Source organism: Trichosurus vulpecula, chromosome 8 (assembly GCF_011100635.1).
Source record: "Trichosurus vulpecula isolate mTriVul1 chromosome 8, mTriVul1.pri, whole genome shotgun sequence".
NCBI lineage: Eukaryota > Metazoa > Chordata > Mammalia > Diprotodontia > Phalangeridae > Trichosurus > Trichosurus vulpecula.
The window spans coordinates 194,407,669-194,429,474 of NC_050580.1; the positions used below are offsets into that span (position 1 = coordinate 194,407,669).

The window sequence follows — 21,806 nt, forward strand, 5'->3', positions numbered from 1 at the left end:
GGAAGGCTAATCCCCTCAGAGATAGCGATTCCGAGATTAGGCCACCGCCCACTGTGGGTGCTTCGTGGCTTCGCGGGGAGGAGGCCCAGCCCCTCAGGACACGCTGCTGATTGGCTAGAAGGTAGCTCTGGCTAGGGGAGGTGGGGTCCTTTGGAGCACCTGCACGCTGATAGGCTGCAGCGTACCCCACCCCCTCACTGATTGGACAGAGGCGGAGGTCCTCGTGAATTGGTGGAGCTGGGGGGTGGCCCAGACCCAAAGGCTGCAGTCGGGATTGGGAGCAGTGATGGCGATCGCGGCTTGGCTGATTTGTGGCCGCCTGCCTTGGTGCAGAGTACGGCCGCCCGCGCTCTTCGCCTCACGGCGGGGCTATTCGACGATGCCTGTGGATGACACGATAAACGGGCTGAGCGAAGAGCAAAAACAGGTAGCAAAAGTGTTCCCCGGCCCCTCACCGAGCGTCCCCTCGCGGGGGCGGTACGGGGCGGCCTCCCCTCTCCCAGCCCTCCGCCGCCCACAGGAGCCCAGGTGCCCCGGGCCGGGCCCAGGCCCAGCCTCAGCTTCCCAAGTGCCGGGCGGCCGGAGGTAGACTGACGGGCCCTGGCCTCCCCGCTCTTGGAGCCTGGTTCTGAGCAATGAGTGCGCCTCGGGGCTTCCCCCGGGGAGCGACCCCTGCAGAGCCTTGGACCCCCAGGCTCAGGTGACTCCCTAGCTGGACGCCCGAAACCCCGGCGCTGCCGGAGGCCTGTAGAGGCACAGCCCGGGCTTTGCCCAGGACACCTCCCGTCCGGGCCAGGGTTTGAACGTTAACATTAAAAGGCACTCTTGTAGGAAAAGACGTTATACAAGGGCATTCCGAGGGCATATGGAGATTGGAAAAGGAGGCACTTTCCCTTGGGAATTTGACTTTGGTGCTCTCCAGTCATTATGGACTAATAATGTTTCTTATGCTTTTCCTTTATATAGAGCCTGGTTCTATTGCCCAAAGCTCTCTCTTCTCAGATGCCTTCTAAGGCCCTAGATTCCGCCGCTGAGAGCAGAATTTCAGTGATGGTTGACAATGAATTTGACCGAGACTGGGAATTTAGAGGGACCTCAGGGTTTAATGGACGGTTTGATGACACAGTGGATAAAGGCTGGGCCTGGAGTCAGGTCCTTAGTTCAAATGTGGCCCGGACACTTACTAGCTGTTGGGACCTTGTCTGCCTCAGTTCCACATCTGTAAAATGAGCTAGAGAAGAAAATGGCAAACCACTTCAGTATTTTTGCCAAGAAAACCGCAAATTTAGTCACTAACAGACAGACACAACTGAACAAGAGGGTTTAATCTGTTCTTCATTCTGTAATCTCAGCTGCACCTGACTCATCTCAAACATTTCTTATGCTTTCCCAAACTGACAATTTCTCTATCCTCCTCTGGTAACCTGTTCTAATACTCTAAAACAGTAGCCTATTGGTGGCTTAAAAAAAAAGTGCTGCCTTGGAATGAGGAGACAAGTTCAAATCTAGCCTCAGGCATTTGCTAGCTTTGTAGCTCTGAGCAAGCAAGACATTTAACCTCTCAGCCTCGAGGTCCCTTCTACCTCTGGATGTATGGTCCTAAGACTGCTACCACTCTTTGTGACCTTGGACAGAGGGTATCTGAGGACTCTTAACCACCTCTAGATCATACCCAGTAGGTGGACCATCTGAGTTGGCTGTCATGGCAAACTGAAGAGAGAAGTCAGAGGATAGGTTCACATCTAGGCTCCTACTACCTTTATGAACTTGGGCAGGTAACTTCAATTTTCTTTCCTTAAATGTAAAATGAGGGGATTGGACTTGATCACCCCTAAGATCCCTTTTTGTTTCTAATCTCTGATCCTCTGATCCTCTTGACAGTTTTGGGGCCAATTTAGAAATTCTGTTCCCCTGTGGAATGACATTTCATTTGTAGGTCCACTCCTCAGCACCTGGGTCAGCATCTGTTTTGATGTGCCTCTTCAAGCTGAGCCACTAGCCTCCAGTTGATGAGAATGTGGAAAGGATTTGTAACCTACCTTGAGTGGTCTCTTCAGCAATGCTTATTTATCCCGTTCTCCCCTCCCTTCTTGTTTCTCAGCTCCGGCAGACCATGTTCAAATTCCTTCAGCAACATTTAGCCCCCAAGGCCCATGAAATTGATCAGACCAACGAGTTCAAGGACCTTCGGGTAAGTCCAGTATTACTGGCAGAGAAGATATCCTCAAGTCCTCTCAGAGGAAGACCTGGGAGGAAGAAGCAAAGTGTTCTGCGTTCAAAGATTTGGGATGGTTAAGGATCCGTATCATTGCTTATGAAGACTAATTTGTTTGTATTGGCCACTTTGCTGAAAACTACCCTGTAATAATAGGTCCTTTCTTTAAGTGGCCTGTGATTGAATGTTTGGGTTCTATACAATTGCTTTATATGTCAGATACTGGTTGCTTGGTTTTGCAGTTCTTTTTCTATTTGCAGGAATTCTGGAAGCAACTGGGGAAACTAGGAGTGTTGGGCATTACAGCCCCTGGTGAGTTTGGCCCCTGAGAAAAACAGATTTTCCTACTGTCTTTATGCCTGCTATTCTCAGAAGGAGTGGGAATAGTAGTGTTTATTGATGATACAAGAAATTTCTCCCTTCGTTGTCCCCAGCTCTGCCCAGTGTCCTCAGCTTCTTGCCTGCCACTGCTCAGGGCATTCTCTTCTCTTTCTGCCTAACATCTTCCTCCTTCTTCTTCAGCTGCAGGGTCAACATGAACACCTGCTGGTCTGTGGATTAACTCTCAACCTCCTATGGTGGCTCCCACTGCCCTCCTTCACTCTTGTGTCTGGCCTTGGGAGTAATCTTAACTTCTGAGAGCTTGAAGTAGCCAGGGGGAGATGAGATCTGTCCTCCCTCATCCTACCTCTCATTGTCATTTCTGGCGAGACTTAAGCAGAGTTCAAGCAATGAATGGATAATACTAAATTCAGGCTCTTATAGGGGTGTGGGACTCAGAGGTTCCCAAACTTATTTGGCCTACCACCCCCTTTTAAAAAAATTACTCAGTGCCCCCCTGGAAATCTACTTTCTTTAACTTTTTAACAGTTTTTTTAATTGAAATTTGTGTCATTTCAAAAAAAATATTTTTAAATGACACATCTTAAATTTAATAATTCATTATAAATTTGTGGATTTTTTCCTGCATTGAAATTTCGATGCCAAAGTATTGCATTATATATCCATATAGTATCATATTGTAAACAAGTCATTACACACACACATTCCTGCCAATGCATGTTGGACTTCTGGACAATGCACAAGCTCACCTGCCAAAATTTGTTTGTTAAGACCTGTCATTGTGGACCATAGTATTGACCAGACTTGACCACTGATCGGTTATAACTTGCAATTTGTGTGTTTATTTGGAAAGTAATGTAATTACTATGACTTTAACTCTGTTACACAACAGATGAACCATGTATGAACAGTTTTTCAAAATTCTCTTCTCTTCTTTTCCTTGTGCTTACACCACCTCCTTATTTTAGTTCAATGTCCCTCAGTTGCACCAGAGGTTAGTACTGCCCCACCATCATTCCAGCTCCCCCAGGGGGTGGTGTCACCCACTTTGGGAACCTCTGCGGGGGGGGGGGGTGTGGGGGGGTGGGGGGGGGTGGGAGGGGTGGTGGAGGACAGAATCAAGAAATGAAACCCAACTAATTTAGCAGAGTCAGTCTCCTCCATCCCCCATTGCTCCCACCCCTCCAATGAGTAAAGGACCTTGTGGTAGATTTCTGCCCAGGGGACTCTTCTCAGTGGCATAGCCGGAGAAGGATGTGAAAGCTTTTGTATCTTAGCAATGCCTCTTCATTTGACGATGGTCCAGCCACAAGCTTCTTTGCTTGAGTGCGTCAGATCCAGCACGGCATTTTGCTATTTGGCCTTGGGATCCTCTTGGTCATGGGGTGGTTGTCTTTTGCAGTTACTGACATGAGAAATCCATAGGCCTGTGCTGTTCTGCTTGTTCCTTTACTGAGCTTCATCTCTCACAAAGAGCTTGGGTGTGGTAGCAGCTCAGTTTTATTCATCTGACAAAAAAGTTCCCACTATGTGAAAAGCACTGTGGGGAACTAGAACAGAGATAAATGACTATACCTTTCTTTAAAGAGATTATAATCTACGAGGAGAGGGAAGTTGTGCAAGTTACTGTACTAAGAATCTAGTCTTGGGAGAGCAACAGAGTGCCATCCAAGTCACTTAACCTCTCCAGGCCTCAGTTTCCTCTAAAATGAAGCGTGGGACTAGATAGTCTCTACAGGCCTTTCTAAGACTGTCGTCCAGTATGTTATGATCATTTCTGTCTGGGCTGATCGGACAGAACTTTTGAAGGATGTAGCTTCTGGGTTGAGCCTGGTAGAACCAGCAAAGATGGATCGAGGGTTGACATTCCTGACAAAGAGAACGTTGTAGCAAAGACGAAGAGAGTGGAAAACATGAGAACAGCATGTGGTTTAATTATGAGCCAGGGTTCTTTGCGGAGAGCTGCTAGGTCAGATTGGGGAGGGAATGAAGAGGGAGGAGATTGCAATGACATCTGTCCCAGAAGTTTTGAGACTGGTCAGGGAAGGAATGTGGGGTGGGGTAGTGGGGAGGGGAGGTTGTTTTTTAATATAATACAGGGATTTGAGCATAGTAGGTATGAAGTACAGTTACTCTTTCTGATGCGTAGTTAGGAGAGTTCCCACTTCCCACCCCTGTGTGGAATAGCCTAATCCAGAACTTTAGAAAGGAATTACCACCCCAGTACAAAAATCTACTTTGCCCTGCTGTCTGCCTGAAGATTTGTGAAATCCCTGTATCCTAATGTTCTCTGGTCTTGGGTGCAGGAAATATTCCTTTTGCTTAGTTCTCTATGTTCCCAAAGAGTGTGAGTGTTGAATTTAACTGGAGTGGTGAGTCAAAGATAAACTCTCGATCCTGGGCAAGCCTAGTAGTCAGGGCATAGGCAGAAGCAGGCCTTGGTGCTGCTCTCCTTTGACATTCTTATCGATATATGCTTGCCCAGTGGCTGGAGCCGTGCTTCTGTCCTGGTAGGTGATTTAGAAGTGTTAAATGAACATACTCTTCTTTCCCTTCCAAAGCATATGTGGTTCCTCACAACAAGGAGTTCTCCTGATGATCGAATCTCAACTAAAAGAATGAAAAAAATTGCTATTGACCCCTGAATGAGAGTGCTAGTACTCTACCAGTTGTCCCCATAGAGAATATGTTGAGTCAAAAAGTGTCTGATTTTCAGTATGAGTTAGAACTCAATAAAAAGTGCCTGTAGAGTTGGGGGAACCTTGAGAAGACAGCTAACTTTGAGCTCTTTTGCCTAGAATAACTTGGCAAATTCCCTAGCTACCACAGTGCCCCAGCCTTGTTTTGTTTTGTTTAATTCAAAGGGCATGACAGTTTTAGTCCCTGAAAGACCCTAACATGGCCTTCCCCAAGAACTACTCTTTTTTTCTACTCTTTTTTTAAAAATCTTTCCATCTCAGACTCTTCCCAAAATATGGCATCTCTCTCACGAAGCCCAGTTTCTGATTCTCTAGTTTTATAAATCTATGCCAAGAAAACCTGTCACTTTAAACCTATCTACCCTTGACTCCTGACCAGCATCTCTTATACTGACATCTCAAAACCCCTTCCTTCTCTAAACTCTGTACCTCAAAACTTAATTATCATTTGAATTGGCTGACAACCTGCTATTTCTTCCTCTTTTTCCTGAAGTGATAGATATGGCTTTAGATACTATTTGTAATTGCCTTCTAGGCTACACCGTGGTAGGAAAGGAAAGACAGATAAAAGCAGTTTGGTAAGTTTTCAGGTATAGTCCAGAATTATCCTGCCAGACTACCTTGGAAATTATAAATGTTGAAGGGACTGTGGGAAAACAGGTACATTAATTCACTGTTGGCGGAACTATGAATTGGTTCTGGCATTCTGGAAAGCAATTTGGAACTACACTCAAAAAGATGTTTAACTGTACATACTTTTTGACCCTATGATATCACTACTGAACCTATACCCCAAAGAAGTCAAAGACAGGAAAGGGACTCATATGTACACATGTAATTATAGAAACTTTTTGTAGTGGCTAAGAACTAGGAAATAAGAGTGCCCATCAGTTGAAGGATGTGATACAATACTGTACTGTAAGAAATGAGGAAGGGGACAGTTTGAGAAACTTAGAAAGACTTGTATGAACTGATACCGAGTGAAGTGAGCAAAACCAGAAGAGTAATTTATACAATAGCAACATTCTAAAGACGACTTTGAAAGACTTTAGAACTCTGATCACTGCAATGACCAACAACAGTTCCAGAGATCATGTGCCCACCTCCTGACAGAATTGATTAAATCTGCATTAAATATTTTAGACATGGGCAATGTAGGAATTTCTTTTGCTTGACTATGCATATTTGTTACAGTGATTTTGATTTTGGTTTTTTCCAAGGGAGAGGGAACTTGCACTTAATAGTATTTTTTCTAATTACATGTAAAGATAGTTTTCAATATTTGTTTTTGTAAGATTTTGAGTCCCAGATTTTTCTCCTTCTCCCCTCCCTAAGGTAGCAAGCAATCTGATATGTTATACATGTACAATATGTTAAACATGTTAGTCATGTTGTGAAAGAAGGATCAGACCAGAAGGGAAAAACTATGAGAAAGAAAAAAAACAAAAAAAACAACAAAAAAGTGAAAATCTGCGATCTGCATTCAGACTCCATAGTTCTTTCTCCGGATAGTATTTTCCATTACGAGTCTTTTGGAATTGTCTCAGGCCATTGTATTGCTGAGAAGAGCCAAGTCTATCGCACAATGTTGCTTTTACTGTGTGCAGTGTTCTGGTTCTGCTCCCTTCACTCAGCATCAATTCATGTAGGTCTTCCCAGGTAAAAAAATAGATTTTTAAAAAAGGAAAGACCATGCTGGACACAAATTGGAAGTTCCTACTTTTGTAATCCTGAAGGAAATAGGCCAGTGGTCCTGGCATACTGAAACCAAGAAAACTGCGTGTTAGGATGCCCTGGCTTGAAGAGCCAAGACTTAGATAGCAGAACTGAAATGTTGAAAATTCCAACCGGTTTAAATTTCTTCCTTTGAAAATGAAACATTGTACCCAAATGTCATTAGCGTGACATTGCAAGCCATGAAACTCTTCTTTCCTAGGGTGCATTTTGGTAATACTAATTTACCTTGTCACTATTTTAAATGCATTTCCATTTTGAAATGGATAATTATAATTGAGAAAGATTTTTCTTTTTTAAGATACTTTTCCAAATGAATTTTTTTCAGTTACTATATATGAACCAAGAAAGATAACTTAGTTTTAGTTTTTTTGTGTATGAATGGATTTTCAGTATTTCTTTTACAGTTTAATATCTCAGTGTAACAGGAATATTTTAACTCACTAACTACAGACAGACTAGAATGATTTTTTTAAACTCTCCTTATGGTAGAATATTAATGGGTAGCATAAAAACAGTGAAACGTTGTGTCGGCTTTTTCTAAAAAGTTCAAATGTTTTTTATATATGTGCAGATTTTAAGTTCTTTAAATAAATGCCATTAAAGATGGGCAAAAAAAGACATATAACAGATTAGCCAAATGTACCACCCACCCTGCCTTGGCTTCCCCATTGAGAAGGCCACTTTCCCCTGGAATTGGAGGATACAGGTAGGTCTAAGTGGCTGAGGTTTTCTTAGCATAGACTAAAAAAAAGTATCTTTAGCTCTCTCTTTTAAAAAAAAAAAGCTTTTAATGTTATTCCAAGAATAAGTAAACAAGTATAATGGACATTGTTTTAACTACTATGAAACTAAACTTATATGGTAAACAAATTAAGTTTCACTGTACAAGGCCATTACTAACACAAACAAATATTTTCCTCCAGTCATAATATGAAAGATCCTAGAATTTAGGCAATCATTTTTCACTTTTTTTGGGGGGGTGGTTAAGTCTATTCTAAAATTTTAATATGTTGCTTTTGTTTTTATAGCACTTTAATTTTTGGTTATATGCCTCCCCCACTTCTCTATACATCAAGTCACCTCTTCTAACAAAGACTGAAAGAGAAATGGGGGGGGTGTAAAATTAATTAAGTTGGGACTTTTTTTTTTTTTTTTACTGTTTTCTCTTTTAGCACTTATTTAATCAAGTGCCCTTGAAGAGTTTGGCCTTTGTTTCCTTGATTAAATTAGGAGTCCTTGATGACCTCCTTGCCTCAAGGGAAAGCCTAGTTTACATGGGTTTGAGTGACGTGTGTGACGTCAGAGGCTTTTAGACCACGTGAGTTTAAGTCGAATTTTTGTGACGCTTTTAGGTCTCATGTATGACTCACCTTTGACCCTGAATAAGATATATAAACTCAGAGGTTGGTGTTCTCCCTTGGGGCTCTGAGGCACAGAAGGAGTGGCGTGTGACTCTGGGCAGCTGCTCTAAGAGCCTCCCAGCTCATCAACCCAGATGTTGATAGTTTATTGGTAACTATGAATTGTGATTTGGTCTGTTTATATTGTGTATGTTTGTAATTTGTTTGTATTTGCTCTGAAGTTCAGGCTGCTGGCTTCTCCTGAACTAAGTGAGTTTATATGTATATGTTGGATCAAAGTAAGATTGTTAACCCCTTGACTTTATTTTCCTTAGTAAAGCAGATCAAAAGAATCTGTGCTGGCAGCATTCTTGTTGTTGGGCTTGTGTTGGTCTTTCACCCCCACAACAGCTGCTAGCCAAATTGTTACAACAGGGGGATAGGGGGAGCAAGTCAAACAAAACTAGCCAACTCTTTAGTCAAATCTTAAAGCATAAAGTCCTCCACCCCTGTAAGAAAGGGAGATAAATTTTCTCCTTTCTTCTCTGGGCTGGCTGGTTGAATTTAAAAGTAAAAGTTATTTGAAAGCCCTGTTGTGCTAACTAACCTCTAATCTCACCTGACCTGACTAGAATCAGTAATGGGTTAAGCATTGAGGCATTATTAGCAGGTAATGCTTTTCTCCCTCCCTTCCCCCAACTTCTAATCTAATGCTTCATTATGGCCTATAGGTGACCCTGGGTTGTTGGAGGCTTTGGCAGATCTTAGCAGGCAGGAAAGGCTTTTTAAGAATGGTCTCAGTGACAGGCTATTAGAGAACACAAAAGCAAAGGCCTTATGGTCACACAGAAGAGTCACACCTATGTAACATCCAGATTCTCTTTCTGGGATTTAATGTTTTTGGTGCTCTTTTCTTTGTTTATGTTACAATCACTTCCCAGTGGCTTGCCACCACCAAGAGGACCTTCCAGTGCACCAAAATAAGTACAGTCAAGCAAAACAAATGAACATATTGGCCATGTCTGAAAATGTATCACTTACAGAATTTTTCTCCTAAAGAATTCAAAGCAGTTGTATTTTTATGACTGCCATTATTTTATCTTTGCTCTCTCTTCCTCCTCCTCCCCTCCCCCTCCCCCAGCTCAATATGGTGGCTCAGGCCTGGGCTTTCTGGACCACGTGCTAGTAATGGAGGAGATGTCCCGAGCCTCTGCAGCTGTGGCACTCAGTTATGGAGCCCACTCCAACCTCTGTGTCAATCAGCTTGTACGAAATGGAAATGAAGCCCAAAAGGAGAAATACCTCCCCAAGGTAAAGATGTGTGTCAGGAGTATGTGCAGCAGGGTAGGGTGTACTGATGCTAAAGTGGCACTTGGGAGTCACCCAGTTCAGGAACCTCCCCTGATGATTTGGTCCAATGACAGTTTCACAACCATCCTGTCCTGGACCTGATATAGTTGGAATAAAACTCAGCATTGCAGAGTGAACCTTTCTTTTCCTGGGCCCTCACCAGTGCTCAGATCCAAAAGGTCAAGGGTGAAATCCAAAGAAGCTACAAAGAAAGCATCAGGACTTTGGTACAACAGGTAGCTACTGGAAGATCCCCGGGTTTCCTCATGATGGTTTTGTGATGTCTCTCACAGCTCATCAGTGGGGAACACATTGGAGCCTTGGCCATGAGTGAGCCCAATGCTGGTTCTGATGTTGTGTCCATGAAGCTGAAAGCCGAAAAGAAAGGTGTGATGGCTCTTGGTTTCAACCCTGGGCAACCAGCTACCATGACAGGGTCTAGGGAAGGCTTTGGCCCGGGGTGGAGGTTGGGAGAAATGTGACGTATTGGGAAGTAGCATTTGGGCTGGGCTTCAAATAAATGTTCTAGTTACCTGTTCCTTGGATCAGGGAACGTGCTACTCTTAAAAAGATCTACGTTCTCTGGCTGGTTAAGATGGAAACAAGGAATCTGGGCTGACTAGCCAGAACTACATCTCCTTAGGGGATTACTACATCCTGAACGGCACAAAGTTTTGGATCACCAACGGACCAGATGCTGACGTCCTCGTTGTATATGCCAAGACAGACATGTCTGCTAACCCAGCTTCTCGGGGCATCACAGCCTTCATCGTGGAGAAGGTGAGCAGGGGCAAGTGTTTGTCCCAGAGGGATGTTTTTCCTCTTGGCACTAAAGCCAAGAGATTGATTTGACTGCCAAAATATTCTTTTTGCCAACTCTGACCTGATAGCCCCCTCCTTCTTAATACATTCCAGCCTCATATTACGTTATACGTCAAGTCAAAGATACTTTAAATTTGGCTCCCTCATTTCCTGTCTCTTCCTGTACCTCTGGACTAACCTCTCCACCTATCTCAAACAAAATTGCTTCTGACCACTTTACACCTGTCTTTAAACTTTGCTCCACCAAAACCCAATGTTACTATATTATATAATATTATTCTCTTGTCTTTTTGTCCACTTATCTCCATCAATGTCAATGTGTGTTAAGCTCAGAGATGACAGGGGCCGCGCCTGGAGTTTTACTTGTATATAGCCCCTCACCCAGTACCACATAAAGATAAAAAGGTCAGCTAGAATTGTTTTGTGTTGATGGCCAGAGACCAGTCTCTCTTTTTCCCCCGTCTTCTCCTAAATTAAGGATTTGGAGGACCAGAGTGGAATGGGAAGCTATTTGCTAGAATGAGATCCCCAAGCACGTCTTAGGGTCCCTCAGGTCATGAGGCTCAGCAGTTTCACCATTTCTCGTTTAATGTGGTGTTCATTGGATCCAGTTGGTCTCTGCATTTGCTCTCTGCCTCCTTGTGAGGATCTTTGATCCTTTGTGAGGATCTAGCCTAGGAGCATTTCTTGTTCCTCCACACAGGGCATGCCTGGATTTAGCACATCCCAGAAACTAGACAAGCTGGGGATGAGGGGCTCTAACACCTGTGAACTCATCTTTGAAAACTGCAAGGTCCCTGGTGAGTATCCCTGAGCCTGAGCCCTGGTTCTGGCCGTTCCACCCAGAGGGGGTGGGATCAGAGGTTTAGAGCTAAAGAGGATCTTGTGGATCATCGAGTCCAGCCTTCTCATTTTCCCATCAAGAAAACGGGCCCAGAAGTTTAGTGCCTTGTCCAAGGTCACATAAGCATTGGAGCCGGGTTTCAAGCACAGCTCTTCTGACTTAAAATCCATGTTTTTTTCTCATTCCACCATTGCTGCCTCCCGTTCTTCCAACCCATTCTTCTTGAAAAGTCCTGTTAGACTGTCCATCCAGGATCTGTAGTCAGGCCCTGAACCTGTCACTGTTTTCATGGGTCCAGATATTGTGACCAGGTAGTTTTAGGCAGTAGTGCCTACACACCAGAGTCTAAGGGGATAAATTATAGTCCTTATGCAGAGAAGTTCATGTTAATCTTGACAGAGGAATAGTATGTGGGACACAAAAGCAGAGTCTATACTGAGCCAATAATTCCCTTCTGAATATGTGGAATCTACACTGTCTATACTGACAACTTGAATTATTCACTGGCAAGGGTGAAAAGCCATCAGAACAGAACTATCAGTGTAGACCCAGTGGAGGGATGCTAATTTACCACCTGAATTCTCCCTCATATGTACCTGATCAAACAGAGCACCTGTGATGAGAGACAGTACCTAAGGAGAGCCAATGCTGGTCTGATCGTCCCGTGGTCCCAGTGGCATTACTGTTAAGTTCTGAATTAGATTTCTCACCCAGACTACCTGCCTCATAAAATGCTGCTTTTGTCCCAAGACAGTAAGTGTGGATGGATCATTGTCCACTGATTTTTTTTAAAGAGCTCAAAGCTCAATTCGCTGAAGTGCATCATTTATGTAAACTCAGGACTAAAGTACTTTTTTTATTAATGGGACAGTCATATTGTCCCCAAGGATATCCAGTGTCCTGATGGGTTATTTAGAAGAATTTTCAGCAAAGTCCCTGTGTCACTGAACATAGAGGTGAGTGGCTTCTAGGGCCTAAAACCTGCCTTCCCCTTTCTATGACCCTGCAGTGGTTCAGAGTGATGATTCCATGATAGATCTGAAAGAGACCTAGATGTCGGAGTCCAGCCCCTTCATTTTACAAAGAAACAAACTCCAAGATTTGAAATGTTGTTCACGTAACTAGTAAGTGTCAGAGCCATGGCCATAAGCCAAGGATTCTGGGTCCTGACCCAGTGCTCTTTCCACCGCACTAGAAACCCTATAGGATTTCCCAAAAGGAGGTTTGACCCAGATCCACAAGTCCCCAAGATGTTCCTCGTCTAGACCCACTACCCTAACCCAGGTGGTCCGGGGGACTGGTGTGTAGGAAGCATAGCATCCGTGTGGAAGATTGGGGTCAGTAGAGGGAAAACAAAGTGTTCTTTTATCGTGGCCCTAGATATAGCTAAAGGTAGCCATCACAGTATGGTTTTAAAGCTAGAAGGGATGCTAAAGATCACCCAGTCCAGTCTCTTCAGTTTACAGATGAGCTTATGGGACCAGAGAAGTGACCTGATTTACCTAACCTCAAAGATCTGCTAAAGGCCATGGGTGGGTGATCTGGCCAATGGATCATGAGAAGGAGCAGAATTTAAGCCTTATAGGTTTAAGAGATTAAAAGATTTTTAGTCCATCCATAGTGTGATGGAAAGACCAATGAACTGGGAGTGAAGAAACGTGAGTTCAAATTCGACCTAATGCTTGGCATTAGTAAGATCAAAAAGTTGTGAGCAATGTGTTTTGTTAACCTTAAAGAGCAGTTACTCTGCTGTGTACAACATAACCTCCAGCAAATACCTCTTGAAAAAACTCAAGTCTTCCATCATGGGTCCTATGTCAGATGCAACTTATTAAGCATTTTTATGTGTCTGGAACGGTATGGGCTAAGGTGTACTTTGATAAAAGTCCATCCAAGATGAAGTGATACTGTCTATTTGCAGCTCTGAATAGTCCTCTGCTTCCAACTGACTAGACAATTTCCCCAATAGTCTCCAATGTCCTGGGTCACCTGAATAAGGGTGTCTATGTACTGATGAGTGGACTGGATCTGGAGCGGTTGGTGCTGTCTGGCGGGCCCCTGGGGTAAGTATGCATTACCTAGATTTGAGTCTTCCTTATCAGCTGCTGCCATCAGCAATGTCCTTTTAGGACCGTGGATTCCTGACCTCTGGCTTCAGTTTTTCCTTCTTTGGAACAAAGGTGATCTCTCTCTCTCTCTCTCTCTCTCTCTCTCTCTCTCTCTCTCTCTCTCTCTTCTCTCTCACATACACACACACACACACACACACACACACACACACACACCCTTTACATTTCTTAGCATGGCAGTGGAATGTGCTTCAGAGCAAAACGAAAAGGCCACGAGGAGTTGTGTTGTTCAGTACACAGGCTAAAGCAGAAGGCCTGGGTTTTAAAGCCAAGCCTGCTGCCAAAGAGTAGCAGCCATCACTACTTTTTTCCTGGTCTCAGTTTTCCCCTTAGAGAAAGAGAAGTTAATAAGTCATAGTCATAGGACAGAGAAGCAGCCTGCACAGTGGATAGAGGACTAGACTGAGGTCCTGAGCTCAAGTACTACCTCACACACAGACATTCACACCAACTGTGGGATCCTGGCAAGTCCCTCACCCTCCCAGTGCTTTCTGTTTCAGACTAGAAGTTGCAGGCAAGTTCCCAGCCTGAATCTGTGAAAGGAGTTTTCACATGGAATACTTCTTGTATGGATAAAGTCACAGATCCAGATACTTACTCCCACCCCCCAAATCAAAGCTAGAACAGCCTTTAGAGATCATGTGGTCTGGCTGGAGTTATTGAACAAAAGCTTCATTTTTCCAATGTGAGAGTTCTGCTCAGCAGAATTGTTAGTGGCAAGAGCTGGCCTAAGAACCTAACTCTTGACTCCTGATTCAGTGCTTTTTCATCTGTGATATCCTACATCTCAAGTGCTCTGAGATCAGAGGAAGAAGATCAGAAGAGCATGGGATGTCATGCTCCTTTTTCTCCTCATGCTTCTGTGACTTCACCATCACTGACCCCTAATTCCTGCTTCTGTGAGACCACTCGTCCCACCCCATCTCTCCCACCTTGCTCTTTTGCCAGCTATCCTCATTCAGGGATGGGCAATAAAGGGCTCCCTTCCCTCTGGCAGGATCATGCAAGCCGTCCTGGATCACACCATCCCCTACCTGCATGTGAGGGAAGCCTTTGGCCAAAAGATCGGCCATTTTCAAGTGAGTAGGATCTGGCTGGGGAGGTGCGCCATGCTAGAGGAAGGATACAGATCTGGCTGCTTTTTCCCTGAGCATCCCAGGTGCTTTGTGGAAACATCAGCCCAGTGGCCTTGAAAGTTGTCCTTTGATTATCACCACAGAGCCGAACTCCTGGCACAAGCTGTCCAAGAAGTGTCCATGGGACCCACCACCCCTCCCCTGTTCTCTAAATGCTTTCATGTAGGAATTGTGCTTTACTAGAGATGCCTTTGCTCCCTTACTGTCTACGCGCTTAGTTTTTAGGGAGCCTCACCATGTTGACTCAGGGCTTGTCTTCTGACATTGGTGTGGGAGCATCCAGTTATTGTTTGGGGCAGGGGCGGGAAAGGATATGGGCAAAGGAGAAAGTGTGTCCTGTAACACATTGTTGTCTTAAATGGCACAGGAGAAGTTGGGAACTCCCTTGAAAGGCTGCTTTGAAGGAAGTGCTTTTGAGACAGCCTAAATCTTTTGGGGAGGAGTGATAGAGAGTGTCACTTCCCAGGTTTCGGCCAACGCTGGCACCCTGGGCAAGTTCCACTCCTTCCCCAACTCCTGCTGCTTCTGCTCCCCCTCCTGGAGCCTAGAGCCAAATTTTCTCCTCTTAGGAGGAAGGGGACTGGAGATATTAACCCTGGATACTTATTTTTACCTAGCTGATGCAGGGGAAAATGGCAGACATGTACACTCGCCTCACAACCAGTCGGCAATATGTCTATAACGTTGCCAAAGCCTGTGATGCGGGGCATAGTATTTCCAAGGTAAGTGCCTCCCCTGTCAGGGAAAGGGGGGAAGGTGGGCTTTCAAACCCAAAGGCACTGGGGAGGGGGGAAGGAATCCTGAAGAACCTATGGCAAAGACCCTACCAAAAGGGCCCCCCCCCCCCCTCCCCCGGCCCTTGAGGTGCTCCCCTCTGCCACGGTCCAGCAGGGGCCCTGGCAGAGGTAGAGGATAATGTCATCCTCCCACAGGACTGTGCAGGTGTGATCCTTTATGCAGCAGAGTCAGCCACACAAGTGGCTCTGGATGGCATCCAGTGCCTAGGTAAGTGTACCCCTGTACCACTCAGCTGCCTCGTGGGAGCAGCTGCTTCTGTTGAGGTTTTTTGCTTAATTTCAGGCCACACTAGGGGACAAGGGGCTGGTGGGGGCAATGGCTGCTGCTGGCAGAGTATGCTGACCTCTCTCCTATGCAGACACACAAATATAGCTGCCTGTAATTACAGAAGAATGGGAAATAAGAAGTATTATTGCCACAACCAGTCCCAATGCACTTTCCTACTTCCCCTCTTAGTTCCCTGGGCCTTTTTCAGGGCCCCTTCAGTCTAGGCCTCAGCTGAGGACCAGCCCCCACACGTTATCCTTCCTCATCCTGCCCCCACCCCTCCCCACCATTCACTCCCTACTTTAGGCCCAGAAGGAAATGGTAGCAAAAGACAGATATTTTTCCCACATCCTATTCCCACTAATGTCACTTTGTCCCTTCTTGGCTCTAGGTGGCAATGGATATATTAATGATTTCCCTATGGGACGCTTTCTTCGAGATGCCAAGCTATATGAAATCGGGGCTGGGACCAGTGAGATTCGGAGACTGGTCATTGGCCGGGCCTTCAACGAGGCCTTCAAGTAACCCCTAAAAGTCTGTATTCCTGAGCGGCCAAAGGACATTTCTGTGGGAAGCTGGGCCATTGCCTCTTTCCTATAACCCAGAGCAGCAAAAAGCCAGTCCTGCTGCTTGTCAGCTTGTCCAGCTGGAGCTCAACACCAGGCAGGATTTACTGAGAAACATCCACTGAGGATGATGGGGCAAGGCCACAGGCTCACTTGAGATGACCTTGACTCTGCTTTTGTAGCCAGCCAGGGACAGTGTTTTCCTAAGCCTTCAGGCTTTTTCTGGGTTCAGTACACAAACAAAGTCAACTTATCCTGGTACTACTGGAAACGGGCCTTGGAATTTCCTTGGGCACACACTCCTCTGTTCCACAGTTCTGCACTTCTCTGCTGCTGGGGAAGGGTCTGACTGCCTGGGGAAGGGTCTTCACCAGAGGTGTTCTTGCAGAGGGGCTTTCTTTCCGTAAGAGCAGGTTGTCACTCGAGTTCTCCACCCTCACATCTCTGTCCATCTGTCTTTGAGGAGCAGCATGTGATGGTTCCAACAGTTGCTGAATTTTTCTTCCTTTTCTCTTTTCTTTTTAAACCACGGCTTCTCTACTCGGTCCATTTGCACATGCTCACAGACACATCCAGGCACTTTATCCTGCCTTTCTCCTTGGCACCTGTCTATAGTCAGAGGTTAACATTCTCTCCTGTTTAACTGAAATACACAAGGAGGTCTGCATGAGGTACAGTCACATAAATTCTTCCTGGGAATTGTTACAGAACACTGATCGTTGGCCAGCTCACCTTCTTTAGTTTGTTTTGGGGTGTTTTGTTTTTTGCAGTTTATGTTGAACTTTTAAGATAGTTGAACCTTTTCCTGCCTGCCATGGTTGTGGGGGAAGAGAAGAATTAGGGTTGTTCATTCAGGCTGCCTCTTTTCCTGCTTCTTTCCTCCTCCCTAAAGTGAAAAATGACCTCAGCTTCCCTCCCCACTCACCAGTCTCAGATCCTAGAAGCTTGATGCTAGGAACAGGTAAGGCTAGCTTCTTCCAGATAAGGCATTCTCATATTAGGTTTTGCCTCAAACGAGTCCCCTGCTGCTATGATAGGTGAAGGAAAAAGGGCTGCATCACACCTAGCCAGCTTCTGCGATCCCTTGATCCTTTCAGTTACATGTAACTTTACAAAGGCTTAGACTGTGTTTTTCATTCCCCAAAAACCAAATGGTTGCTGGAGTGTCTGCCCTAAGAAAGCACATGTCATTTACAAAGGTACCAAGCATTCTGACCTAATGTCCTAGGGGCCTGAGAGCTTAGCAAAGAAGAGTCGAGGTCAGGGTTGGCCATGCTTTCCCCTGATCTGGTCTGTATGCAGCCTAGAATCACACATCTGTTAAGAGAACAAAATGAGGACAAAGCAGCAAAGATGAAAATAACAGTTTTATTTGGATTGGAAAACACATTTCATAGTTATTTTGTCTAACTTTGTTAGCGTGTGCCTATTTTGCCCCTTTCAGAGCTTCTCACGTTAGAAGTGTCGCCTGCCTCTGGACTTAGGGCAGCAGCTACAAGGTTCCTGTGCCTCTGCTCCATTGGAGCGGTCAGCATTCTTGAACCCTCTTCCCTGCCCTTTCCAACGCCAGGAGCTAAGCTGTGTCCTCGTGATCCCACCTGCAGCTGTCTCGGTTCACTGCAGTGCCAGCTCAGCCTAAACGGCGCTGGCCACTTTCCAGACTCTGCATTTCCCTGAAACCTCAGGGCCTTTTTTTTTTGTCACAGCAGTTTGGCATTGGCTGTTCTGTACACACATGTGGTGAGCCAAATCCATCTGTTTCAAAATGTGTTTTTAGCAGGTGGCAGGTATTTGTCTCTTTTCCTAACCTCTTACTCCGGCTGGTGTCCTGTGCCTTGGCCACCGTGGAAATTCTGGGTACGGGCCTCATTCTTGTCCTTAGCCCTTACTGTTGGCTTAAGGGGTTTGGAGAATTCCCTGCAGAATCTGGTCCTTCCTCTCTGAGGTATTAAAAGAGTTCCGTGAGTCATGCGGGACTTCTCCTACCATCTCTCCCCTGCCAGACATTTTTCTACATGTGAAATCAGGTTTTTTGTTTGTTTCTGCAGAGGGAAGGCAGGGCAATTGGGGTTAAGTGACTTGCCCAAGGTCACACAGCTAGTAAATGTGTCAAGTGTCTGAGGCCAGATTTGAGCTCAGGTCTTCCTTACTCCAGGGCTGGTGTTCTACTCACTGCACCACCTAGCTGCCCCGAAGTCAGGTTTAAGTGACCGTCAAGGACGGTCGAATGGGAAGAGAAGTCACAAAATGCTAACCTGTTTCCTGAAGGGGTGCGTGTATGTTTATGTGTATACACACATCTCCAATCTTTTTAACCAGCTGGCAAAACCGTGTGTATCTTGCCCTATGTCCAACCATGTTGGCTTGCCCTAGCTGCATTAAAGTTCTCTGAGGGTTGGAATGAGTGGACTGCTAGGAAGCTAGCCAAAATGGACCTCCGTGTTTTACAAATGAGGACATGAGGCCGCTGGGTGGTGTGGTATCCAGAGTGTAAGACTTGGAGTCGGGAAGATCCGAGTTCAAATTCTGCCTTGGGCACTTACCAGCTGTGTGACCCTGGATAAAATGAAACCATTTCAGCCTGTTTCCTCATCCGTAAAATGGACATCATAATAGCACCCACCTCGTAGCCTTGTTGTAAGGCTCAGGTGAGGTCATATGCATGGTGCTTTGCAAACCTTCAAGCTGTTATTATCGAGGCCTAGCTAGAGAGGTGGGCCTTCGATTTGGGGTCTTGTGACTTGGAATAGCAGAGGAAAGCAGAAGGCTTGAGAGGCTGTGAGCCTGAACCCTTCTTGCTGCTGTACTGAATCCACCAGCCTGGCGTTCCACCCCTCGCTCAACTTCCCCTGCAGCAAATCTGAGCTGTTACGTTCCGTTCCACACCTACCACTGTGGAAGCAGAAGCCGGGGAGGAAGAGGAAGCCCAGCAGGTCCTGTGCCTGGCTTCTAGTCAGGGAGACTAGCCAAGCATCGTGAGCGCCCTTCGGCTTCTCACCTGCTCGAGTTTCTTTGTTAACTTGCCCCAAATTTTGTGTCTTCTCTCAGATGTAGCCCTAGGATAAATCACACAGTGCGCTGTTCCTTAGTTTTTCCTTCCTACACTCTTTAATTTTAAAAGTACAAGTAAAATCAGATTTAAATGACCACCCAGAGTAGTCTTCAGGGGGAATTTGGGGAAGGGAAAGGTCTTAAAGGAGCAACATGAGGGTGCATGTGTGTCACCTTAATTCAAGTAAAATCTGGTTTAAATGACCATCAAGAGCCAATGGTTTGAGTGCAAATTTAAATATAATTTTCACACTTTATTTTTCTTGCCTTTTTTTGCAATATGGCTAATATGGAAATATGTTTTACATGATTTCACATGTATAATTGCTATCATTGTTTGCCTTCTCAGTGAGTGGCGGAGGGGATGAGAGGGAGGGAATTTGGAATTCAATTTAAAATAAAAATGTTTAAAATAAAAACTTTTGTTTGTAAAGATTTTCTTTTTTTAAATTTTATTTATTTTTAGTTTTCAACGTTCACTTTTATAAGATTTTGAATACATTTTTTTTCCTCACTCCGCAATATGGTGTGCAATAGGCCATACACGTACAATCATATTAAACATTTCCCATTAGTCATATTGTAAAAGAAGAATAAGAACAAAAGGGAAAAAAACAATGAAAAAGAAAAAAAATGGTAGCTTCAATCTGCGTTCAGACTCAACAATTCTTTCTCTGGATGTGGATAGCATGCAATAATTTTTTTTTAAAAAAAGAGCCAGTGGCTTAAATGAGCCAAAGGTATAAAAATGACCGACCATTCAGGGGTTAGGAGAGGTGGTCTTAAAGCAGCAGCATGCACAAAAGAGTGAGTCTGTATGACTGTGGGCAAACCTCAATGTACGGACCTCAGTTTCCTTATCTGTAAAAGGAGGAGACTGAACTGGTAATTTCTAAAGTCCTTTTCATCTCTGAGTCCTATGATCTTATTCTCATAAGTAGCCCAAGGCAAGATGCAAACTAGTCCAGTACATAGTGTGCATTCAAGTGTTAGAGTCATTATTGGGCTCCTCCTCCAGACTGGATCTGGGTGAAGACCCCTCCCTGGCTCATCCACCCTCAAGGAAAACGCAGCCCGATTTCCACTGGGGATGGGGGGAAGTAGTGTCGGGAAACCCCAAAGATGCCCTTGCTTTCCTTAATTGAGGGGAAGGAGGGAAGTGTATGCAAACTTTAAAAAGTATACATTTATTTCAATATAAGTTGCTCTCTTTATGATCCTGTATGTTTCGTTTTATGCATTTAAAAACATTCTGAGAAGGGCTACGTCAGACTGCCCAGCAGTCCATGGCATTAAAAAGGTTAAGTTAAATGAGAGGGCAAGCTGCAGCTTGCACAAAGATCCTAGGATTCCCAGGTGGAAGTGACTTCAGCAGTGCAGTTTGGAAGAGGCAGAACCACCTCACCGCTTCATCTCCTAACTGGGCTTTGGCTAATACTTCAGCTTTATCTCTGGTCAGCTCTATTCAGCTCTCAGTGCCAGGCCTGAACTGCGCTCTGCTGCCAACTTACTCAGATAGTTTGGCTGAGTGGAGCTTGCCTGCCCCCTGCCGGAGTTTCAGAAAGTTGTGAGCAAGCTCTTTTTCCTTCTGAGACCTCCCTGCCTTCTTAGAAGGTATCCTTGTTCAGTGCCCATCCTGCTCAGTACTGCCTAACTACCCCTGGGAATATTCAGATAATAGTTGGCATTTGCAGAGCTCTATAAGGCTTAGCAAGCGCTTTACATGCAATATCTCAGTTGATTAGCAAAGAAAGGAAGCACACTGGGATTTGTGGTCTTACCTGATTGCTATAGCTACCTTGAGCTATTCCTTCACACTCAGCCAGTCTTAGCTTCATCCGCATTTATATCTTATGATATCTAGTGTTGTAATCATTTGTATACAGTCTTTTCTTTTAGAGTGTAAGCTCCTTGAGGGCAGGGACAAGGACTTTGTATATGCCAAAGTGCCTTGTATATAATAAATGCTCAACAAATACTTGTTGAATGAAGGCCTCTATTTTAAAAAGCCCACTTCCAGGCTTGGTAGAAACAACACTGCTCAGTCCATGTAGATCACCATTCCTCACCTCTAATTCACCTATGGTCCACCCTAGTGGACCAAGAATCCACACATGTTCCTGGCTCTCACTTGGCTACTTGTGGATAAGTCCCCAGTTGAATCAGGGATTTTCCCTTTGAGAAGTAAATGGGAAAAGATTGGGGAATACTCCAGCCTGGAGAAATGGAGAATATTTCCAAGGGAAAGAGTAATCAGGCCTCTTGAGGTTTGTGATACACTGAAGATCCAACAGTACCAGGGACAAAAAAGAGCCTCCATCCCAACTCAAAGGGCTCAGCGTTAATTAGGCTCCATCAACATTCATATTCCTTGCCAGCCCTTTTAAGGGCTCCCACCTCAACCAAGACGGACTCAAACTTGCATTGAGGGAATTGTGATATTGGGGAATTTTTAAAATTATTTATGTTTTCCAATTAACAAGCATTTATATTCTCTCTCTCCATTGGGG

At 44.8% G+C, this 21,806-nt stretch overlaps 1 protein-coding gene across 1 annotated transcript; it reads left to right on the top strand.

The window, feature by feature from the left end:
- The first annotated feature begins 239 nt into the window (after window positions 1-239).
- Window positions 240-21,186, top strand: IVD (isovaleryl-CoA dehydrogenase). The gene is made up of 12 exons (XM_036734762.1): window positions 240-427; window positions 2,102-2,191; window positions 2,476-2,527; window positions 9,475-9,644; window positions 9,977-10,070; window positions 10,327-10,463; window positions 11,209-11,305; window positions 13,319-13,412; window positions 14,476-14,557; window positions 15,232-15,336; window positions 15,547-15,619; window positions 16,071-21,186. Exons 1-12 carry the CDS (start codon window positions 287-289, stop codon window positions 16,202-16,204), a joined length of 1,269 nt encoding a protein of 422 aa, XP_036590657.1. The 5' UTR covers window positions 240-286; the 3' UTR covers window positions 16,205-21,186.
- The last annotated feature ends 620 nt before the right edge of the window (window positions 21,187-21,806 follow it).

Bases quoted from the DNA above. Each gene is read 5' to 3' on its own strand.
- IVD (XM_036734762.1), top strand. From the start codon at position 287: ATGGCGATCGCGGCTTGGCTGATTTGTGGCCGCCTGCCTTGGTGCAGA. The intron at 15,337-15,546 runs GTAAGTGCCTCC...ATCCTCCCACAG, and splicing joins CGGGGCATAGTATTTCCAAG to GACTGTGCAGGTGTGATCCT. The intron at 15,620-16,070 runs GTAAGTGTACCC...TCTTGGCTCTAG, and splicing joins GGATGGCATCCAGTGCCTAG to GTGGCAATGGATATATTAAT.